At 39.1% G+C, this 25104-nt stretch overlaps 1 protein-coding gene across 5 annotated transcripts in view; it reads left to right on the top strand.

The window, feature by feature from the left end:
- Positions 1-20169, top strand: part of SCML2 (Scm polycomb group protein like 2) — a 102543-nt gene extending 82374 nt beyond the window's left edge. For 4 of the 5 annotated variants that reach the window (XM_060086642.1, XM_060086641.1, XM_060086637.1 and 1 more), the window contains 8 exons: positions 346-563; positions 4260-4386; positions 6919-7122; positions 7836-8018; positions 13160-13273; positions 13968-14222; positions 17412-17563; positions 18663-20169. In XM_060086642.1, coding sequence (XP_059942625.1) covers positions 346-563; positions 4260-4386; positions 6919-7122; positions 7836-8018; positions 13160-13273; positions 13968-14222; positions 17412-17563; positions 18663-18791 — 1382 coding nt within the window. In that variant the 3' untranslated portion in view covers positions 18792-20169. The remainder of the gene's footprint in view (positions 1-345; positions 564-4259; positions 4387-6918; positions 7123-7835; positions 8019-13159; positions 13274-13967; positions 14223-17411; positions 17564-18662) is intronic. The other variant, XM_060086638.1, reaches the window with a different exon arrangement.
- The last annotated feature ends 4935 nt before the right edge of the window (positions 20170-25104 follow it).

The following is a 25104-nucleotide window of genomic DNA, read 5'->3' on the forward strand; positions in this document are numbered from 1 at the left end:
GAAGGAAAAACTCTTTTCTGTGCCAAGGACTAAAAATATGAGAAGCAGACAAAAGGTAAATTGATAGAAATTTTCACTGTGCTAATTAAGTGGGAAGTTACTGGTTCTTATTATAAAAGCCTCTTTATTTTTTCTGGAGAATCCGACTATTTCCTGATAATCTGAAATCTTAAATACGTAAAACGTGATTTTAAATGGTACCTTTATTTTAAGTGGTTTTCAATGAATGACCTTTGGAATATTTTTAAAGATTGAGTTAAATTTCTTTTGAATCATAAGAAGAAAATACCTTAATTATGTCATTTATTTTAATTGTATTTTTGTGTTGTGTGTTTTTTCCCTCAGTTCCTGTTACAAAGAATATAGCAAAAACACAGTCTTCTCCTTCCAAAGCAACCCAGCGTTCAATGCAGTCTCTACAGAAAACTGCTGTAGTATTACCAACACAGCAGATCAAGAAATCAGGTCGGACTAAACCACCTGCACATACTTCAGTCCCCAAGAAGGGGAGTTCTGTTAAAAATATCACACCAAGGAAAAAAGGCCCAAACTCAGGAAGAAAGGTTAGTTGTATCTCCTACTAATTTGTATTACAGGTCTCTGTAGTGCCTTATTATTAAACATACAGTTTAGGACTTACTAAGAGTGTTATGATGCCTTTTAGGAATGTACCAAGAGTATATAAGGCTTTTTACAAGGTGGAGCGGGGAGGGGAAGGGAAGGATTGGGAGTTTGGGACTAGCAGATGTAAACTATATATAGGATGGATAAATAACAAGGACCTACTATATAGCACAGGGAACTATATTCAGTATCCTGTGATAAACCATAATGGAAAGGAATATGAAAAAGGATATATAACTGAGTCACTTTGCTATACAGCAGAAATTAAACGCAACATTGTTGTGTCAATCAACTATACCTAATTAAAATTAAAAAAAAAAGCATATAAGGCTTTTTAAGGCCCCTGTAACAATCAAGATTGTTATTTCTTTTCTTGGATAAATTTAAAACTGAATCGTGTTCGACCTCTTCAAAACCACATTGAAGATACTGCATGGGTGTATTTATGTTCGAGCCAGTTTATTTAAAACTCAGTATACTTTAAAAATCAATGCGAAGTGAATTTTACTGTACATAGATTATACCTCAGTAAAATGGGGGTGAGGGGGAAATCAGTGTGATGATAAATTCAGTGATGCTAAAGTCACATCCTACCTAACTGACTCTCCCCCAAAGAAAACAACTCTAAAACCTGGAAATAATAGAAAAAGCAGCTACCCGAAGACACTGGAGAATGAATGGAAGCAGACAGACTGTGGTTGGGGGGAATACACATAGGAGGAGGGGTGTTATACGAAATGCTATATTCAGCAAACATACTCTTCAAGAATGAAGAACTAAAGACATTTTCAGGTAAAAGCATACAAAAAATTCATCACTGGCAGACAAACACTGTAAGAAATGCTGAAGGAAGTTATCTCTAGGTAAATACTAATGACTTTCTTTTTGCTTTTTTCCTCTTAATTTCTTTATAAAAATAGGACTATTTAAAGCAATAATTATAATGCAATACAGTCTTGTGGGGTTTATAACATACATAGATATAATACATAAAAAAATGATAGTATAAAGGCTTAGGGGTGGGGGATATGGATTTGTAGCATTGCAAGGTTTCAACATTTTCTGTTAAGTAGTACAATATTAACTTTATGTGGATTGTACATTGAAACTCCCAGAGCATATTGTAAAAATACAAATGCAAAGAAATATAGCTAAAAAGCCAATAGGAAAATTAAAATGGAATTCTAAGGACTATTCAAGTAATCAACAACAACAAAAAAGAGGAAAGTAAGACAGAGGAACAAAACACAGAGGAAACAAACAGAAAACAAATAATAAATGGTAGACCCAGACCAAAACTTATTAATAATTACTTCAAAAATTAGTCAACTAAGCTTTTCAGTTAGAAGACAGAGATTATCAAAATGGATTTTTTAAAAGATCCAAATACATCCTGTCTACAAGAAATACACTCTAAATATAAAGACATAGAATCTCTCTAGATGTTAGAACTGAATTAAATTTCAGCAGTATTACCTTAAACATTTCTGAGTTCAGCCACCTGATATCAATATATATAACGTTTCTATTTTGTTACAACTAATGTTTGCAGTATGGAGCAAAATGACAATACCATTTTGATTTTAAAAACTTACATTAGTATTGGTATTTTATTTTAAAAGGCATTCAAAATTTATAAAATAAAAATCAAAAGTCAGGGCTTCCCTGGTGGCGCAGTGGTTGAGAGTCCGCCTGCTCATGCAGGGGACACGGGTTCGTGCCCCGGTCCGGGAAGATCCCACATGCCGCGGAGCGGCTGGGCCCGTGAGCCATGGCCGCTGAGCCTGCGCGTCCGGAGCCTGTGCTCTACAACGGGAGAGGCCACAGCAGTGAGAGGCCCGCGTACCGCAAGAAGAAAAAAAAAAAACAAAAGTCAATAAAACTGAATATTTTTCAAATATAAAATCATAAATATTGAAAAAATCAAATAAGCAGATTATTCTAATGTAAATTCTTAGCAGATGAAATTTTTTAAATTAAAAATAAATTATAAGGGGACTTCCCTGGTGGCGCAGTGCTTAAGTCTCCACGCTCCCAATGCAGGGGGCCTGGGTTCAATGCCTGGTCAGGGAACTAGATCCCACATGCATGCCGCAACTAAGAGTTCGCATGCCGCAACTAAGGAGCTGGAAGGCCACAACTAAGGAGCCCTCCTGCCACAACTAAGACCCAGTGCAACCAAATAAATAAATAAATAATTTAAAAAAATAAATTGTATAAACTTAAGGAAAGTTAATGAAATTTAAAGGCAAATCATTTATTTTAAATGCATTTTAAAAATTAAAATGTATCAAGGGTGTCATTGATGCATATATTTAGTACATATTTTCCAGTTGCTGAGAAAAGTCTTTGTGATTAGCTGGTATATGGTCAAGATATGATAACTCCAAAAAGTTTCTCTTCATGCTTTTACTTTCAAATAATTCCAATGCCGATTTGACAATTTTGAAGAGATCTTTTTGAAAATATTGTTGCATGGTGGTGAGGAGGGGCAAGGGAAAGATAATGTAATTTTTTTGATAATAAACTTTTTTGTTGCAAAGGAAGCATTTCAGTCCACCTTCATCTTTTTTAGCTTCATTATTTCATCATAAAAAGATGAAGATTCAACTCTTTGAACTAGAGTAAGAACTGTTCTTGCCGTACTCTCCTTTGTCAATTATTTTCTTCCCTTCCTTAAGCATTCTAGAAGTATGGAAGTATGGAAGCACATTTTCCAAATAAATGTATTCAATTTACATTGTTAGTGCAAACACACTATTTTGGTATGTCCTAAGTCAAAGGATTTAGGTTTTAGATTTTTAAAATACTGAAAGAATGAGAATATATTGACACAATAATTGTAATTTAGTATTTTCAAAATAATTTACTAAGATACTGTGAACCCAAATGACAGTCACTAATTTAAACAAAGAAAGAAAAATCCAACAACACTGTTTGTTTTTTTCTCCTTTTTCCCTGCCTTTTAAATATCTTCTATTATTACCTTTTCTAGGCACAAGATCCCCTTCTCTGATACTGAAGAGTTGTGTTTGAAGATAGCTCCTAGAAAACCCCAAGAGTTGATATAAAATAAACAAAACGCTAGTGACGTTAACAATACCCAGAAGACATTTGGTTCTTACATACAACAGGCATAATTTTGTATGGACTTTAGCAAGCCACTTACAATTTTGTCAAAATTATCATATGTAATATGGAGAAATGCAGGCTAGATATGGTAAAAACCCAGATGAGTGACTGCTTTCTGAAGACAAACTTTGTCCTCTGCCTTGTTGAGGTCCCCCACCCTCATCTGATGAATTGCTGGATTAGATTTCCAAACTCCTTTAGCAGTGTAAAAAACTTACTGGGAACCTCAAAAAAAAAATAAAACAAGTTTTACAGAGTGAATTAATTTGGCTAAAGTGTGACTAGTTGGAACAGGGGGTAGCATTGGGAATCCCAGCCTCTTGGTCTCTTCCTCTCCTACCTGACCAGCTTATGGGCCCCTCTTAGGAGCACAGTTTGAAAAGTACTGCAGTTTGTGACACAGGGATTTCCAACCCAGAGGACTTCAGACAACTGATCATTTGTGAACCAGTGATGCCAATAATTTTATGACCTCCTTATCTAGGAATTTTTTTTTTTAATAGGAAAAATGTATTCCTGTTGTATGTTCCACATCTTCAACTTCTGTCAGTATGCTGGCCAGAGGACGTGGTGGTGTTTTATATGAAAAGGATGCTATTCCTGGGTCATCTAAAATAGTGATGTCTACAGGTAAATTAATATTTTTAAAAGAGTATAAAATTAGTTATCTTTTGTTGTATTATTTTCAGTGTCTTTGAAGTCCTGGAAATAAAATAAGAGGGAAAAAGGATAATAGTAGACATTTCTTTGAGCATTTTTCATATTAAAATATTTTGAAATTCTGATTGTTCATTTTGATGTCAAGGAAAAACAGTCTGTTTAAATACATAAGTCACTTGAAAATTCAACACCCTTAAGATATCCCTCTTGGTAAGATTTATAAAATTTACATTATTGTCAAATCTATTCTTGTTTTCCCATTATCTCATTTCACAATTTGTCTTTTTTTGTGTTGTATGTATTTTTAAGGTACCTCAAACCTTATTTTAATGTCTTATAAAATTTTCACAGATCCTTGCCTGTCAGGGGGCATGATGACTTTAAATTGTTCTTTGCTTTGTGAAGAGTGTGAAATGACAGACACCCAAACTAATGAATCCCTTTTATTTGTCATTTCCTGCAAGTTTCCTTATTCCTTTTCTGTTTTTTAAAGCAAGTTTTTTTGCTCCCTCTCCTAGATCCTTAATTATCTCTCTTACATTCTTCTGTTCCTTGGACTTTTCCCCTCAATTTTTCTTTTCTTATTAAAAAGAAATTATAATTTAATTTAATTTTTTGAAATAGAAATCACTTTCAAAATGATTATTATAACATACCCCCCCTTTTTTTGGCTGTGTTGGGTCTTTGTTGCTGCGCATGGGTTTTCTCTAGTTTTGGCGAGTGGGGGCTACTCTTTGTTGCGGTGCACAGGCTTCTCGTTGCAGTGGTTTCTTCTCTTGTTGTGGAGCACGGGCTGTAGAGTGCAGGCTCAGTAGTTGTGGTGCACAGGCTTAGTTGGTCTCCGGCATGTGGGATCTTCCCAGACCAGGGCTCGAACCCGTGTCCCCTCATTGGCAGGTGGATTTTTAACCACTGCACCACCAGGGAAGCCCGTAACATACCTCATTTTGTCTCTTTATTATTTCTGATTTTTAGTCCATTAGGAGGGGAGCCTAGCTAAACGAGTATAAACATTGAAATCCTTGTTTAGCTCAATTGTGTTCAGTAGAACGTTGTCCATGCCATCAGCACCTCATGTTAAGTTTTTAATAGGTGTTTCATTTCTGTGACAGAGTCCATCCTTCCTCTGGCTATTGCCACAAAGCTTAATTATCATATATTTCAAAATAGTGAAAGTGAGATTAATGGGTTTTTATTGTACTAAATATAGACTGTATACATGAAAATTTTGCAGTAAATTGAGTAGTCGATAAAAATAATGTGCCTCTTGATTTAGGGGGACAATATATTTTCTGTTTGTTAATAATCATATTACATTGTGTGTTAATTTGTATTTGTGGATTCTCAGTGAAGAAAAAGTATAGAAACTTGACTGATTGTGATTATAGATTATTTGCTTCTAAATTCTAAATGCTTTTATTATACGAAGGAAAGCATTTATTTTTAAACTTTTCTTGCGTGCACCTCAGCATGTATATAAAGAGCATTTTTATTTTCTTAAAAATTAATGAAAAGGGCTTCCCTGGTGGCGCAGTGGTTGAGAGTCCGCCTGCCGATGCAGGGGACACGGGTTCGTGCCCCGGTCCGGGAAGATCCCGCATGCCGCAGAGCGGCTAGGCCCGTGGGCCATGGCCGCTGAGCCTGCACGTCCGGAGCCTGTGCTCCGCAACGGGAGAGGCCACAACAGTGAGAGGCCCGCGTGCGGCAAAAAAAAAAAGAAAAAATTAATGAAAAAACTTTCTCTAGGTCATTAGAACTTACTGTGACACATATCTGAAATTATTTGGTTACTTTAGAAAATACTATATAATGAGAGTGCAATATTGTTGATTTAAAATAAATTCAGTCCAAAAGGAGTGTGCTAATATGACCAGTTTTGAAAGAGAATTCTTATACTCTGATTACTGTTAAAAAGTGAAAATAGGGCCTCCCTGGTGGCGCAAGTGGTTGAGAGTCCGCCTGCCGATGCAGGGGATACGGGTTCGTGCCCTGGTCTGGGAGGATCCCATATGCCGCGGAGCGGCTGGGCCCGTGAGCCATGGCCGCTGGGCCTGCGCATCCGGAGCCTGTGCTCCGCAACGGGAGAGGCCACAACAGTGAGAGGCCCACATACCGCAAAAAAGAAAAAAAGAAAAAAAAAAAAAAAGTGAAAATATTCTTGTCTTTAAGCCACTTTATGTAATCTGAGAATGTGTGAAGAATTGTTTTATGATGTTACTAAAGCTTGTATTGTTTTTATTGTAATCAGTTTGGGCAGAATTCTAGAAAATTGAATAAGCATTTGGATTATTTATTTCTAGATTTCATATATTTACAAAATGTGAAAATATATTTACATACATATTTTTAGGTAGCAGAAATGATCACCGCTAGTAACTATGTTTAGGTTCTCCTTGAGTGAAGCGTGGCTAATGGGATATATAGTGATTGATTGTGTAGTGTTTATGTTCCTTCTAACCAATCTCATTGTTTGTTATATCTATATACACATTTTTCATCAAGTCTGTGTCTATGTAAACAAATATGGGAGCTCTGGCCCTCACCTGGATCAGAAGAAAATCCAGCAGCTGCCCGACCACTTTGGCCCGGGCCCTGTCAATGTGGTGCTCCGGCGGACGGTGCAGGCCTGTGTGGATTGTGCCATTCAAAGTAAGACTGTTTTTGGATTCCTTAAGCCAGATGATCGTGGAGGAGAAGTGATAACCGGTATGCTCATCTCATCCTTTATGAGCTTTTATTCCCTAATTTGTTTTTAGGTTTCAAGAAGGCAAGGATTTTATAATACATAGATTATTTTATAAACTTATATTCTGTTAACTATAATATTTGAATATTATATTAATGTAATAGAATATGTATAATAATTATATGCTTATAGACTTTTAACCCTGGTTTGGAAAGTTTAACTTTCAAAATAGACAAATAATGTCAGAGTAATACTGTATATTGAGGTAAGAGGTACAGATTTTTCCTTTTACCTGCTATATTAAGCTCACTATAGATAAAGTGAGCCTAATATATTTTAATTTTTTTTAGAAAACAGACTAATCTGTAAGAATCTCTAAATAAAAAATGTGATTCAAGATGTGAGTAAGAGGTAAGATACACATGGCTTTCATCATTGTATGATCAGATACTGCATTTGTACCCATGGAATGTTTGGAAGAGCAGGAACTATTGTACATCAGTGGGTTTCTGTTGTTGTTTATGAATATTTTAAAATGAGAATGCTTTTATTAGTTCAGACTATTGTGTTTGAATGAGAGGAACTTTTATAATTTAAGATTATTCCTTTATAAATTACAAAAAACACACGTTAGATTTATAATACATTTCCTAAATTGATGGCTTTGATTTTTGTTGATGTGGTTCTCATCTTTCTGTGATGTAACTCTGACATCTTTTCTTCCCTATAATAGCCTCCTTTGATGGGGAAACTCATTCCGTCCAGCTCCCTCCAGTGAACAGTGCATCATTTGCTCTTCGCTTTCTTGAGAACTTGTGCCACAGCCTGCAGTGTGATAACCTTTTGAGTAGCCAGCCTTTTAGCTCTTACAGAGGTAATAGACATAGCCCTGCAGAGCATGATCAAAATAAATCAGGTAAGAGGAAATGTAAAATTTTATACTGTGCTTTTGTTTTATATTAGATTCTACATTAACTTGAGAATCTTATCTAGTTCAGTTTTTCCTGTGTCTTCCTGAAAGTAAACCTTTTAGCCACAGTGAACTAATTAGACATGTATAATATATAGTTTTTGTTCATTCAAAGTGGAAAAGTAATTTCTTACTGTATTCATAATTAACTTGAGAATCAAAACCTGAAAGGTGCATCATTGTGGGATTTTTTTGTTTTCTTAAAATTTATTTATTTATTTATTTATTTTTGGTGGCATTGGGTCTTCGTTGCTACGCATGAGCTTTCTCTAGGTGTGGCTTACGGGAGCTACTCTTCGTTGTGGTGTGGTGGCTTCTCTTGTTGCGGAGCATGGGCTCCAGCCGTGCAGGCTTCCGTAGTTGTGGCTTGCGGGCTCCAGAGCACAGGCTCAGTAATTGTGGCTCACGGGCTTAGTTTCTCCGTGGCATGTGGGGTCTTCCCGGACCAGGATTCGAGCCCGTGTCCCGTGTGTTGGCAGGCGGATTCTTAACCACTGCGCCACCAGGGAAGCACCCCCCGCCAGTCCCCTTTTAAGTACTGTCTGTATGGTATATTTTTTCCCATCCTTGTACTTTCAACCTATTTGTGTGTTTGAGTTTAAAGTGTAGTAAGTTTGTAATACAACTTTTAAAAAAAAATCCATTCTACCAATCTGCTTTTTTACTGGAGTGTTTATTTCATGTACATTTAATTACTGATAAGGTAGGACTTACATCTACCATTCTGTATGTCTCTCTTTTTTTGGGGGGGGTAGTCTCCTCCTGCATTACTGCCTACTTTTGTTTTAAGTAGGTGTTTTCTTGTGTACCATTTTATTTTCCTTGTTCTTTTTACTATTTTTTGAGTTATTTTCTTAGTTAGTTGCCTTGGGGATTACAATTAACACCTTAACTTATAACAATCTAGTTTGGATTAATACCAACTTAATTTTAATATTATGCCAAAACTTTGATCCAGCATAGCTTTGTTTTCTGCCCACTTCTTTGTGCAATTATTGTCATACAAATTATATCTTATACATTATAAGCTCCCAAATACAGTTTTTTTTCTTTTTCTTTTTTTTTTTTTTTTGCGGTATGCGGGCCTCTCACTGCCGTGGCCTCTCCCGCTGTGGAGCACAGGCTCCGGACGCGCAGGCCCAGCGGCCATGGGTCACGGGCCCAGCCACTCCGCGGCATGTGGGATCCTCCCGGACCGGGGCACGAACCTGTGTCCCCTGCATCGGCAGGCGGATTCCCAACCACTGCGCCACCATGGAAGCCCCCAAATACAGTTTTATAATTATTGCTTTTTTAAAAAAAATAAATTTATTTATTTTATTTATTTATTAGGTTTGGCTGCGTCAGGTCTTCGTTGCTGCGTGTGGGCTTTCTCTAGTTGTGGCGAGCGGGGGCTACTCTTAGTTGTGGTGCGCGGGCTTCTCATTGCAGTGGCTTCTCTTGTTGCGGAGCACGGGCTCTAGGCGCGTGGGCTTCAGTAGTTGTGGCTTGCGGGCTCCAGTAGTTGTGGCCTGCGGGCTCTAGAGCACAGGCTCAATAGTTGTGCTTTGCGGGCTCTGGACCACAGGCTCAGTAGTTGTGGCACACAGGCTTAGCTGCTCCGTGGCATGTGGGATCTTCCTGAACCAGGGTTTGAACCTGTGTCCCCTGCATTGGCAGGTGGATTCTTAACCACTGTGCCACCAGGGAAGCCCTATAATTATTGCTTTATGTAGTTGTCTTTTAACTGAGAAAGGAGAAGAAAAGAGTTATAAACACAATATATTTACTGGTACTGTTTATTTTTTTTAATGTGGATTTAAGTTATTCTCTATTTTCATTTCAACTTGAAGGAGTCTCTCTAGTATCTCTTATAGGGTAGCTCTCTACAAGTGAGGAATTCTCTCAGTTTTTCTTTATGGAGAATTTCCTATTTACTCCTTCAGTTTTTAAAGATTAGTTTTGCTAGGTATAGAATTCTTGGTTGACCATCTTTTTGTTTCAGTGCTTTGAATATGTCATCCCACTTCCTTCTAGCCTCTGTAGTTTCTGATGAGAAGTCAGTTGCTAATCTTGTTGAGGATCCTTTGTGTGCGATGATTTGCTTTTCTCTTGCTGATTTCAAGATTCTCTTTGTCTTTTGCTTTTGGTAGTTCGACTGTTTTTTTCTAGGTGTGGGTATCTTTGCATTTATCATAATTGGAGATTCTTGTGCTTTTTGGATTATGCAGATTAATGTTTTGCATTAAAGTTGGGAAGCTTTTAGACATTATTTCTTCAAATAGTGTTTTTGCTCCTTACTCTCTCTGTCCTCTCCTTCCAGGACTCTCCCATTACGTTTATTGTGGCATGCTTGATGGTGTCCCACAGGTCTCTGAAGTCTGTTCATTTTCTCTCTCTCTCTCTCTCTCTCTCTCTCTTTTTTCTGTTCCTCAGACTATATAATCTCAATGGACCTTTTAAAAAATTTGGTGATTCTTTCTTCTGCTAATTCACATCCGCTGTTGAGCCCCTCTAGGGTTTTGTTTTTTTTTTTTTTTTAATTTCATTTATTATACTTTTCAAGTCCTGAATTTCTATTTGGTTCTTTTTATAATTTTTATCGGTTTATCGATAGTGTGAGACATTGTTCTTATACTTTCCTTTAGTTCTTTAGACATGCTTTTTTTTCCAGTTCTTTAAACATATATAAAATAACTGACTTGATTCCTTTGCTTAGTAAGTCCAGTATCTGGGCTTGCTCAGAGGCAGTTTCTGTTGACTTCTTTCCCCCCTGTGTATGGGTCATACTTTCCTCTTCCTTGCATGTCTCCTAATTTTTTAATTGAAATTTAAAAGTAATATAATGCAGCAACTCTGAAAATGAGGTTCCCTCCCCCTTCCTGGGCTCTGTTGTTGTTGCTGGTGCTGTTTGGATTTTTAGTGACTCTCCTGGGCTAACTTAGTGACTTTTCCAGGTCTAATTTTATTATATGTGGCTACTGAAGTCTGTTCACTTAGCTTAGTGGTCAGCTAATGATTGGACAGGGATTTTCTTAAGTGCCTGGAACCAGTATGTCTCCCAGCCTTTGCCAAGGGGTTCTTAGTGTGTGTTGGGACTTACCTTGAACATTCCAGGAGGCAGTTTACAAATCTGCTTTGTGCAGAGCTTCAGGGTCAGCAAAAAATGACAGAATGGGGCCTTCTAAAGTCTTTCCTGAGCATTCATACAACCATGTACATACATATGGCCTTCTAGATTCCCAGGAGTATCTCAGTGCTTTTCAGAGTCCCCTAATGGACATCTCATTCTCAGTTTTTCCTTTTAAGCTTCTTGGTCAGCTTCTTGTCAGCCCCAACTGGTAATACTACCTCTGGAAGCTGCAGTGTTAAGCAGTTGCCATTGTTGTGGGCTTTTTGGTTTTGTTTTGGTTTGTTTTTTTACCAGTGCTTTGGATAGGGCTGTTCACACAGAGCAGGCTCTGATTTAGGTCAAATAAAACAAGCCCAGAGATCAGAGGTCTTCAGTGGGCTGCAAGATTGATCAAATAGTGACAGTTGTCTGTGGGTGGAGCTTTTGGAGAGTTCCAAATCCTTTGTGCCCCCTTCAGTGCTAGGCTGGCTGCTGGCTTTCACAGCTACTGTAGTTGCGAAGCTGTTGGTTTGCAAGGCTGCTGCAAAACTGGGGTGAATGGGATTGTATTAGGGAAGCTAAAATGCCACAGAATTTGTTGTTCTTTCTGAGATTCGGCCATTTTTCTTGAATAACTGCTTTTTGGGTTGTTGTACTCCTTTAGTTGACGTCCAGAATTTTGAAAAAGCTAATTTTGCCAGTGCTGTCATTATTTTTATGAAGGAGTGGATTTTCTGAAGTCCTTCATCAGTCATCCTGGAAGTGCTTCTCTATGATGACTTCTGAAGTACTTTGTGAATTATCTGGCTTTTTGTAGTTATCTCTGCAGGAACAATTTCATGCCTGAGCTCACTACGATACCCAGAAGCAGAAGTCAAGAATCAATTTTATGTTTGTATCAACCCCAGACAGTAGACCATATACCAGCTTCATAAACTTTTCATAAAGAATGTATTATAATATTATAAGTAAAAGATAAGTAAAGACTTTTTCTGATCTTCCTATGATTCTGAGGTAAATATCTATAGAAAACTATAGAAACTGTATATTTTAGTACTCCAATTTTCTGTATCATTAAATGGGTATGAAAAAAGTCAATTATTTCTCTTCTTAGAATTTAACTGTCCTAATTGTAGAAATATCTCTCATTCACTGAAGTATGTTTTGCCTGTTAGTTTTGTAGTTGATGATTAAAAATAAAATCAAATGGTGAGAGCTCTCTTAGACTCATTAGTAATCAGTCAGTAACTGGATGGCTAAAGATTGCTCATCAGACGATTTTGAGAGGCATGCTGGCCCCCAGCCATTTTGAACTAGATCAAGTTTGACTTTGGTACTTTCTCATTGCAGTCTTTCTTCACTCTGGAGGTCTGTTATCCTACTTTATAGATTTCTATTGCACTTTATTTTTCCTTTTAGTTGGAGATTAAATCAAAATATTGATCGATAATGTAGTGTAACGTAGTCTAATGTAGTGTAATTAATAAATTGAAATGCCTTTATTTTCAGGATTTTGCCTTAAAGTGTGGTCCTTTAGGAAGAAATGCATTTGGTCGAATGATAAGTAACCAGTAGAATTGTTGTAAGGGTACCCCTTGGCCAGGATTGTCGCCTATAAAATGGAGTGTTCATTGTACCCTATCTTCTCTTTAACTTCTCTGAATTCTTAACTTTTCTTGCTCATGGGAGCAATCTTCCCAGGTCTTTTTAGACACATTACAATTGGTTGCCTCACTGTTGGCCTGAGAGAGTTAGAAAGATGTGATGACCCTAGAATAAAGGAAGCCTAGACATAATGCCTTTAACCCTTGAATATAATATCACTGAAATGTTTAATAGGATGAAATGAACACATCTTGTTCATAAATAATTGATAAATTATTGATGAAGTTATAGTAGGCAAATGATTTAGAAACAAAAGTGTTTTATGCTGATGATATGAAAACGCTTGAGTATATTAATTAGCTATAACAGACATTTCTGTTTTTGAAAACAGTAAAAGAAGATACAACAGAAAAGAAAAGCACCAAACGACCTTCTCAGGAACCTCTGCCTTATGTTGCTTCTCTCTCTCCTAAGTCCCCCAAAACAAAAGTGCATGCCTCTGAAGGTAAATAGTATTTACATGTTGCAAGACTGGGGAGAAAAGTCACTCTTCTATCACTTATATGCTCTTGAGTGTTGATGCTGGAAGTAGGGGAGTATATTCCCCCAAATCAGTTTGGCAGTTAGGCTACTACTTGGGCAGCTTTGTTGAGCTCTTCATTCCCTTCAGAAGTGCACAGTTGTCATTTCTCCTTAGATTAAAGAAAAACAGTTATAGCCGTGTTTTCCATTCAGCTTTGTGTTGCTAAAAGCTGATAGAAAGAGGAATAGAAAAACCTAGTACATTTCTCCAGTGAAAGTTTTAAGTGCCCAAGGAGTAAGCAAATGTTAGAAACCAACTCTGTGATCATATTGTAACAAAGAGTTGTAAAGAACTGCATTCCTAAAAAGAAATGCTTTAGTGAGGTGTTCATAGTCTTGGTGGCAAGACTGGCGAGGGTTAGTTGCCATGAGAAAAATAGGTGATATCATTAGAATCAATTTGGATTTCAGGACAGTGTCCATTACTATAAACACCAAGAAGGGGATGGCCATGCGCTTTGTGTTAGAGGTTTGTGGTTCAGTATAGCGTGGCTTAAGTGAACTGTTGTTGGCAGTTAGGGGATTTTTGACCTTTTAATAGTATTCGAGCTGTACGTCTGTTGAAGATAATTGCCTTTGTCTTTTTTCTTATTGCCTTTGTCTTTTTTTTCTTGTAGAAGAAGTATTATCTTCTGAGGGAGATGGCATGCCCAAAGGGGAAATGCTTTCTGAAGAGTCCAAAAACTCACCACTAAATCCAGCAAGTCCTTTGAATCCTGCCAGCACAAGTCCTATAAGCACTCATACTCCAGTCTCCAGGAGTGTTTCTCAAAGTGTGCCATGCACCTCGAGTTCAACACTGGTGGGGACCAAATCACCTCCCAAGAGTAGTCACCATGAAGTTACATTCCAGATGCAGAGGAAAAGTGAAGGTATATTCAAAAACAGTGATTCTCAGCCAGTGTGTTTGTCTTTCCCCTTAAGGTTTCCATGCCCCACAACATCCCCTGAGAGTTTATCGCATTGGAGAAAGTGCCAAAAGTGAGGAGGTCGAGTCCTCCCCTTCACCTCATTTTCAGGGCCAAGCTGCTACACATGCTCTAATCCTCATGGCATTGCAGAACTATTTCTGGGAATCTGGATCACCAGCCATGTTTCTGATGGAGACTTCTCAGTTTAGTGCTTTTCCATCCATTGTAATTTATCATTTCCTTGGGTACTGCCTGGACTCACAACCCTCACATGACTCTGAGGCCTGGAAGGATGCACTCCCTCTTCTTTCTGACGTACTCTCTTCCTTGTCCCTGTTGAGACCTTTCCTGGCCCCGCCTGTGTGTGGTTCCCAGATCTAGGCTCTGGCATTCTGTTGCTGCAGGCGTTTCCCCATTTTCCACACTCCCAGTCATTCCCTCCGACCCCGCAGGAGAACATGATATGTATGAACAGGACAGCATCCTACTCTTCATTTGGAAAGAGCCAGAGCAGCCTTCCATGTGCAAAGATAGCTACTATCCTGTATCCTTTTAAGGGTTAAGGGTGCTGTGGTGAGAGGAATAAGTGTTTTGTCTTTTGTCACCAGATAGGCATCTAGGCAAGGTTGAGGCGAAAAGGAAGTAGGAATCAACTAACTCCCCTGCCTTTCATAATGGATATTATCTATGGGCAACTGCACTGTACACATGCTGTGATACATTTAATATCGTCACCCCCATCTCCTACTCCGTGTAGATTGTCTCTGGTTTTGGAGTGATTTTTGTAGAGAGACTGAAGATAGATGTTCGTTTTATAAAGGGGTAACGTACCCTGAATTTTTAGATACTTTCACAATATATGAGTTCATGAAGACAGGCCTTCTGGTCTCCTAGTGTATATAAGACAGAGCCATTAAGGAGAAGAGCATGACTGGACTTGGATTATTTTTCACATAATTATTTATTTCATGTAATTATTTGAATAACACTAATATAATGTTCATAACCTTCTCTGATTATTTTGAAGATGTGGGCCCAATTAAATTATTTTCCATGATAGATTAGAAATAGATGAGCTCACAGTTGTTTTTTATTTTTAAAAATTTTAAAATTTATTTTATTTTTAGCTGTGTTGGTTCTTCGTTGCTGCACGCGGGCTTTCTCTGGTTGCGGCGAGCGGGGGCTGCTCTTTGTTGCGGTGCGCGGGCTTCTCATTGCGGTGGCTTCTCTTGTTGCGGAGCATGGGCTCTAGGCATGTAGGCTCAGTAGTTGTGGCTCGCAGGCTCTAGAGCGCAGGCTCAGTAGTTGTGGTGCAAGGGCTTAGCTGCTCCAGGGCATGGGGGATCTTCCTGGACCAGGGCTCAAGCCCATGTCCCCTGCATTGACAGGTGGATTCTTAACCACTGCGCCACCAGGGAAGCCCCTGTTTTATTTTTAATATAAAATTATAGTTTTATACCAGAAATCATTTCTTTACATATAGTTTATTTGTAGTAAAAGTAGTTATATGTTATTCAAAACATAACTATACCAGATTCTGATGACAGAAACCAAAAATCCCACATAAATATAAGTTAATTTAGAGGTATGGTTAGCCTTGCCAGTATTTTTTTTTTTTTTTTTTTTTTTTTTGCGGTACGCGCGCCTCTCACTGTTGTGGCCTCTCCCGTCGCGGAGCACAGGCTCCAGACGCGCAAGCTCAGCGGCCATGGCTCACAGGGCCTAGCCGCTCCGCGGCATGTGGAATCTTCCTGGACCGGGACACGAACCCGTGTCCCCTGCATCGACAGGGGGACTCTCAACCACTGCGCCACCAGGGAAGCCCCACCAGTAATTTTTTAAGTATAAAATTGAGTCTGTTTTGAGTTAAAGGAGAAGACTTTTCTGTCTGGATTGTTAGAATGCCTTAGGCATGGCACGGTCTATACCATCATCGTTTTTACTTGGGTTGATACAGCCCAGCAGCATTTCTTGGTAGACCAACATTTTTATCTCTGACAAGTAGAAAGTAGGATAGATTTTACTAAAGAGTTTTTATTTCATACCAAAGTTATGCTATTTAAAAAGAAAATAAATAAAATTTCCCATTGTGAGTTCTTTTATCTTCTGTTTTTCTTTGCCCTTTCCCTGGGTGAATACTCCAAATACCCATAAAATGGCCAGAGCCCAGAGGATAGGAAAGAAAAGGTGCACTTTTGGCTAATTCACACATACAAAAATATTAAATTTGTATTGACGGTCCTTGTTTAGAGAAACAAATCCTCCTAGCAAATTACAAACCCCACTTCTCTTATCATACACTAACTTTAGAGAGTCAAGCGCTCTGGTTGAGTAAATGAATACCTGTCTGGGCACAAAGAAATTTCAATACAACGTAGTGAACAGCACAGCTATAACTTTTTGAGGTATGGGCACTTAAATTGTTTCATGTCTTAGTTACTTCTTCTTTAAACATATAAACCTTCAACCAAAATATCTATTACTATGCAGTGAAACTTGAAAGAGGCATTCAGTATAATGTTAAAGTTACTTCTGACCTAGCTAAGCACAAAATAATCTTGTTTTCTTCAAAATTCAGATAAGCATGTAAGGCTTGAGAAACAGGAATTTAAGGAATAAAGTGATGCTAAAAACCATCCATATTGAATACATTAAAGTGAATAAATGTAAGCAGTTATCAAACTGTAAATTCTGGGGATTTCCATTGCAATTAGCTAGTAAAATAAACCTAATCTGGAGATATCAAGAGGAGAAAGATTGAGAGAAATTCTTTGAAATATTTAAAGTAAGAAAGCAACAAGTTAGCTTAGATTAGCCTAATTTAACCCAAGTAACAGGTCTTTTGCTGTATTTTCCTGTGGCCAAAGTGGCCTCGGATTGCTCAGTCTCTTTTACGATCTTTGGAACTGTAAGGTGTCTTCCGAAGCTGCTTTTGTTGTTTGGGGGAGGTCAGGTGGGACATTCTTGAGTAGCCATCCTCAGGTCATCTTTATCTAGGCTTTCCCTGGATTTTACCTTGGAGTCCTGGGTCCATGCCGGGGTACTTCACAGAAGGTTCCAGGAATGAGACAATTCCTCCCTACCTAACATCTCTTCTTTCAGGATAATGATCAGGTCAAGTATGATTTGTCTTTTTTCCCCCCATTGAAGCTCCAAGTTATATAGCTGTACCTGACCCCAGTGTCCTGAAACAAGGCTTCTCTAAGGACCCTTCAACCTGGTCTGTGGATGAAGTGATACAGTTTATGAAACATAAAGATCCTCAGATATCAGGCCCCCTCGCCGACCTCTTCATGCAACATGTAATGTATCTTTTGATCCGGTTTTCCTGCCGTAATGACTTTGAATGACCTCTGTGCAGGCCCTTCAGTTGGATACTGATTAGTGTGGATGGTGGGGGAACCCTATCAACTGATTTTTCCATATGCGAGAAAGTTTACTTTGCCCAAAGTTAGAGCCTTGAAGGGTGGAGGCTGGATCTGTGCTTTAAATGGGTACCCGAGTACCTAAAATACTACAAGTCTTTGAGCTCTCAAGAGAAGATGATTCGGCATGGCCACTCTCAGGTGTCTTCTCCTTTCTAACAACAGCTACAAGGATCCTCCTCCCCACCTGCTCCCTGCTCGGCCCCAGGACCGTGAGTAGGAGGGGTGACCACAGCTGTGACAGGGTGTCCTCCTTGTTATGATGCCCGATGAATTCAGTAACTGTAAAAGATTAAGTGCAGCTTTATTTTAAATAGGAACTCATGAAAACCAAATAATATGCTTCCACAACATAAATTGCTTAATTAAGGAAATGAAGAATTTTAGGAGGATGCCTTGTGTCTGTTAAATAATGTTTATAGTCTTTTCTAACAAATCAAATTCATGACCAAATATCTATGTATCCTTTTTGACATTGTAAGAAGATCTGTAATAAGTTTTCGTATCTAATTAGCTTCACACAACTAACTGAATAGCTTTCAACATAAGGACAGCACTGTATAGCACATTTACAGTTTGCATTAATGCTGATATACTCATATTCCCAGCCTTTCTAAGAAAGTTAATGACTGTCTGAAATTCATTTCTACAGTTCACAGTTTTCTACCCTTTGTCATAAATACGTGGTATTTTATTCAACATATAGTATTTAAAATCAGAGTTTGATGCTAAGGCCATTTTTCAAAGATACTGGGTTAAATTTCCTTTTTCTTAAAATTTGAAGTGAATTTAGAAATTTTCAAATGATGCTTCACATATAAGTTATATTTTTAATAGTTTTCAGGAAATAAATGCATATTCAGAGAATATATATTGAGAATGTACAGCCGCTCCCTATTTTACATGTCCTTATATGTACGTAACGTGACAAAACATGAAATCAGTATTAGTAATTATAATTTCTTTCTCTCTGTAGGAGATCGATGGGAAGGCTCTGCTACTACTCAAAAGTGATGTGATGATGAAGTATATGGGGCTGAAGTTGGGGCCAGCCTTAAAGTTATGTTACTATATTGAAAAACTTAAAGAAGGAAAATACAATTGAAAAAAAATGTGTAAGTTTAGATTAGACATAATTTTCAATTGTCTTGATAACTTTTTAATTTAAAAGTATTTTTATTCTCGTAGCAGTTTTTGTTTTGTAGACAGTTCCTCTAAAACTACGTTATATCCAGAATTGCAGAACTACATTACAAGTCCAGTCTACTTCTTTAAAACACATTAACATGTTAGTATTAGCATATTCAACTTGGCAGTCCTTTATGTCTTTTTATTATTTTACACTTGACAGTTTATTATTTAATTGTACAGCTTACACATATACTTAATGCAGGAAACAGAGAAACACCGTTGATTTTGATTAATGTTTATATATAAAGCCAAAACAGCTACATCCCAAAGGGGAAAGTATCAGGGACTGACAGGCTCTCTAACGAAATCCATGAGAAGTTTTCCTTAGAAAAGAATTTAAAGATGCAACTGTAGATATCATCTCGTTTTCAAATATTTTATGTCTGTTACTGCAATGTTCTGTTTGTGTTCTACCAGTTTCTGGAAAGGGAATAGCCATATAAGTTATTCTCCTTGCGTTATGATTTCTCGGTATGTTGTGTTCGTTCATATTTAAAGAAAAAAACAAGCTTACAAACTTTCATAAAGTGTTCTAATCAGTTTTTGATAAATTTCGAACAATTGTAAGAGAGAATGGTTGTTTTATGCAGGAGATATTATACTACAAGGGTGGTTTGGATGGAGTCTGATTAAAAGTTTTCAGTGAAATACCTATTATTTCAAAACTTTACATACTTTCTCTAAGCTTAGACATTTAACTAGGCATTCATTTCTCATATCTCTATATGAGGACACCTGTGCCCAAATTTTTTAGATATCTATATTTTATTGTCTGTGTTTATTCTTCATACAGATACTATACCATATTTATATATTATTCTATACCTGTAGGTATTCAGACAAGTAAATCTGTTCTTTTTGAATTTAATATGGCACTTTGCCCTGCCACAGAGGTAATGGTGAACTATTTATATAGTTGGATGTTTTTATTCTGAAAAAAATATGTGCATCATTTGCTATCACTAGTACCTCTCAGCTTAGTCTTCAGGGGATAAGAAACAATCCATAGATTGGTTTCCGTACAGGGAAGTTCTCTGTCCTATGCAATGTTGCTAGTTAATTTGCTTAGTTCTGAGCCATTTATTCTGCTAAATTTTGGAAGATGCATTAATTCAGACTTATCATTTGCGGCTTTATTTTTAAAGTTAGAACTTTCAAGGGGAAATGGTGCTATATGTTCATTGTTATTACTTTCTATAAGTTTGGTGTAATGTTAACAAGCTATGAGAATCTGTGCTGAAAGTATTAGCCATTTGTTATAAATGCCAATAAAATTTACACCAGGGCAAGAATGTACATTTTCCTTTTTAGAAAACCAAATGTACTTTTTTTTTTAACATCTTTATTGGAGTATAATTGCTTTACAGTGGGGTGTTAGTTTCTGCATTATAACAAATTGAATCAGCTATACGTATACATATATCCCCATATCTCCTCCCTCTTGCGTCTGCCTCCCACCCTCCCTATCCCACCCCTCCAGGTGGTCACAGAGCACCGAGCTGATCTCCCTGTGCTATGCGGCTGCTTCCCACTATCCATCTACCTTACGTTTGGTAGTGTGTACTTTATATGAGAATGCTACTATTTAAAGGGTGGTTTCATCTATGTTATTCATTTTGTGTTATAAGACAAAATTCTAATTTAAACTTGGTCTTCTCTCAAATTGTTTGAGTGAAGATGCTGTGCCCCGTTAAACAGTCCTCAGGTGTTTTTATAAACACTGTTTTACAGTTTTCAGATTTTAAAATGTACTAAAGTTTAATAACCACAGCTATTAATGTCAAAGCCTCAGATTTGATTTTACTTGCTTTCACCACATTATATTAATGTATGAATCAGCTAGAGTTGAAAAAGCAGCACTCTAGTAAGTTTGTGGCTTTATATGTCCAAATGCTTGGTTTTAACACTTGCCATTCCTAGGAGCAAAGGGCTGATCTTTTGCAGGGGCCTTAAATGAGACCCCAGGGAAGCCGTAAGAAGTTAAATCAGTGAGCTTTATCTGTACTCAAGTTAGTTGGCAGTGATGCAAGTGTGCTAGAAAATGCCAGTGCCCCCATATATCTCATCCCACCTGAGTCCATGTATCTGGCTGGCAATTCTGGCTGCTCTTTTACCACTGGGGGCCAGAAGCCATACTGCTACTCAGCCTTCAGCTCTCCCAGCTTACCTGGTGGAAAAGCCCTAGAGGCTCAGGGTTGTGGTGGAATCGCCTTCACGATCGGACCCCTCAGCCCACCTGCACCAGGAGCTGCTGCCTTGGAACCCAGAAACTCACTGCTGTTCGTTGGAGACAACCGGGCCCTAACTGAGGCTCCAGGGATGATGATCTCAAGTAACTGGAATGGAGGTGTCGATTTTCACTATCTGGTTTGTAAATTTTTGTGAAGAGACTATCATGCCGTGTTAGCGCGGGTTACCTGTGAACTTAATTATCTTTGCTCTAGTTTTCTCTCTCAGTCCCATTCTTCATCTTTCTGTAGGCAGCAGGATTCTGCAACTTGAGCTCTAAAGCCCTCTGGGTACATTGAGCATGTGCTTTTCTGTCTTTTGTCTACGTGATTTCTAATTGTTGGAGAGTCTTATGGTACATGATTCAGAATAGAATTTCCCAGACTTTTAAATTGGGACTCCCTCTGTAAACATGAAAAAACCATGCCCTTCTGTAATATTAGAAATTAAAAATTAAACATCATGACGAGCAACAGTGATTCTGGGAGGAAAAGTGCTGCTTTTTCAAGCTACATAAGGGACTGTACTCACAGTTGGTTGAGTAAATGAAGTATGTTCAGATTTCTGGGGCTGTTTCCACACTGTGATGCTAGGACTTGCTTATATATATATATATATATATATTTTTTTTTTTTTTTTTTTTTTTTTTTTGCGGTACGCGGGCCTCTCACTGTTGTGGCCTCTCCCGTTGCGGGGCACAGGCTCCGGATGCACAGGCTCAGCAGCCACGGCTCACGGGCCCAGCCGCTCCGCGGCATGTGGGATCTTCCCGGACCGGGGCACGAACCCGCGTCCCCTGCATCGGCAGGCGGACTCTCAACCACTGCGCCACCAGGGAAGCCCAGGACTTGCTTATATTTTTAAGTGCTCTGACGTTGATCCAGGGAGTGCAGAGAGCTCTCAGGGAGGACATGTAAGCCAGGGCCCACCTTCAGAACGCATGGTGGACAGTTTGCGTCTCATCCCTCCTGACGTTTCCCCTGTTTTGTCCAGCATTTGGATGAAATTGAACCCTGAAAGCAGCTCTCCACAATGATCGCATACTAAGACCAAGCTTGCCCACTGTCCCTGCTGTACAAGAGGCAACAGCAAAAAGACTTTATTGTATCATTCAGTCTTTGACATAAGGAAGCAAAATTAAAGGGCAGATACTGGTATAAATCAAAAGGCATTATTGGGCCTCCCTGGTGGCGCAAGTGGTTGAGAGTCCGCCTGCCGATGCAGGGGATACGGGTTCGTGCCCCGGTCTGGGAGGATCCCATGTGCCGTGGAGCGGCTGGGCCCGTGAGCCATGGCCGCTGAGCCTGCGCGTCCGGAGCCTGTGCTCCGCAACGGGGGAGGCCACAACAGTGAGAGGCCCGCATACCGCAAAAAAAAAAAAAAAAAAGGCATTATTGGGGGCTTCCCTGGTGGCACAGTGGTTGAGAGTCCGCCTGCCGATGCAGGGGATACAGGTTCGTGCCCCGGTCCGGGAAGATCCCACATGCCGCGGAGCGGCTGGACCCGTGAGCCATGGCCGCTGAGCCTGCGTGTCCGGAGCCTGTGCTCCGCAGCGGGAGAGGCCACAGCAGTGAGAGGCCCGCGTACCACAAAAAAAAAAAAAGGCATTATTGATAGACATTAGATTCAAAGAGAAAATTCACTGTTAAGAATCCATGGAGCTTTCACAAAACTGAGTATATACTAAGCTACATAGAACACTCAGAATCACAGCAAACAAAGTTAGTACAGGCTACACTCTGGGACATAAAATTCAGAAGTTAGTGAGATGCTTCTGAAATGCTAACAAGAAATACAATAAGCACCCCTACCTTTGTAGCCACAGCTTCTTTCCTGAACTTTCTCCTTGAGTTCTAGGCCTGGGTATGTGCAAGCCCACAGCATCTCCTCCTCATCACACCTGAATCTTTTCCCACCTTCCTTTGCTGATGTGCCCCTGTCCAGTCCCTGCCTTAACAGCGCCTCACCCAATGTTGCGTCCGGGCACCTGACAGAGTGCCTGCCAGCGTTGGCCTCAGCTCCTCATCGTCCACAGCCCACCGCACCCCTGACGTCACCTGGTCCCAGGCATCCTACCTCTCACGGCTCTCTCTTGTCTGGGCCCCCCAGTCTGTTGTTTCCCGAGTTTGCTGCCAGATGCCACTTCAGAAACGCTAAGTTTCTTTCCTATGAGCACTTCCAGGGCTGACACTTTTATTTATTATTGTATTCCCAGGATTTAGCATACTGTCTCCTACATAATAGATACTTAGATGTTGGTTGACGGAAAAAAACACAAAAGCAAATCTTCTTCTTAAAAACACGGCCGTTTCCAGTACCTCTCCCAGTTTACAAGAAAATCATTTTTATTGATGTTGTACTTCATTAATGCAGTGTGGCTCCCCGCCACCACCATGGAGCAGCTCAGATGTGTCTGAACAGTAATGGGAGATGGCCGATCCAGAGGACTCTCAGGGCAAAGGCAGTTAGGCCCAGAGATTTTGGGCTTGTAGGAGAATTGAAAACATCCCTCATCTTTATGAATATACTGAAAGATTTGTCAGAGACACAAACGAAGTGCTTTCACTAAACCTGTTGGTGTTTTGCATGCGTGTGTGTGTGTGTGTGTGTTTAAGTAGGATTTGAAGATGTAACTGTGAGCTGTAAACCCTTAAGTTTAACAAAGCTGTCCCATGTCCTACTGACAATTTATATCTTGTGTCTGCAAACCTGTTGCTGGGTGGTTCCATTTTTATTGAGCCAGGCTAATATTTTTCTCTCCTATTTAGGAGCCACCTTTTTCATGCTTTGGAGTTGGAATTTAAAAATATAAATATAGAAGGTCAAAGTTGTGCTCGCTGTTGATAGCTCCTGTAAAACACCTGACTCAATGAGCAAATATTAGCTCTATCAACTACTTTTAAAAAAAGCTTTATTGTAGTACATTTCAAGTACATGTGAAGATAAGGATAGTGAAGGGACACCACCCAGCTCCAATAATTATCAGCTCATAACCCATCTTGTTTCATCCACGCTCCCACTCACATCTCCCATTTCCACGTTGTTTTGAAGCAAATGTGATAGATCATTTAATGTATAAATAGGTCAGTATGTATATCTAAAAGATAAACTTATAAAAATGTGACCGTACCATTATCACACTTTAAAAATTAATAATTCATTTCTAACACCATGCTGTAATGAGAGGAACCAGGGCTCCTTGGAGAAATGACCGATTTTAGGACTGGGACGGGGAATATACAAGTTGAGCCTGGAGCATCTTGTAAGTGTCGAAGGATGTGCTCCAAGAAAGCACAACAACGAGAATGTCAAAGGGACACAGGAGCGAACTGAAAGAGCTTCCAGTGGCCAAGAAGTCTGGAACGGTTTGAGCAACAAAATAAAGCAGTATTGGATTATAACCCAAAGCATAACAAATATCCCTGAGTCCATACTGCTGTAAATCAACGATTGAATAAGTAAATAGGGGAGAAGAGAAATCTGTGCAGAAGAATCCCAAATTATGTAGACACTCACCCTCAAGGAGGTGGAGCATTACTCCCCACTCCTTAAGTGTGTGCTGTGCAGAGAAGTATGTGCTTCCTTCCAAAGAGGGCAGTATGGAAAGGGGGGAAAAGAGGAACTCTCCAGGGGAGAGACCTGACAAACACCCTCAGCCAGGTGATCAAGGTCAACATCAACAGCGAGAAGTCCTGTTCATAGTATGTACCGTTGATATGATAGCATGAGAGTGGCCCCTTATCGCTGAGGTTTTCCTCCCCAAAACCCATGACACCAGTTTCATCACGAAGAAAATCATCAGACAAATCCCAGTTGGGGAACATTCTGCAACATACCTAACCAGTCCTCCTCCAAACTGTCAAGGTCATCAAAAACAAGGAAAGTCAGAATCTGTCACAGTCTAGAGGAGCCCAAGGAGACATGATGAGTAAACATAATATGGGATCCTGGAACAGAGAAAGGAGAAAAGGAAATGTGAATACAGTGTAGGCTTTAGT

This window comes from Mesoplodon densirostris, chromosome X (assembly GCF_025265405.1).
Source record: "Mesoplodon densirostris isolate mMesDen1 chromosome X, mMesDen1 primary haplotype, whole genome shotgun sequence".
Lineage (NCBI taxonomy): Eukaryota > Metazoa > Chordata > Mammalia > Artiodactyla > Ziphiidae > Mesoplodon > Mesoplodon densirostris.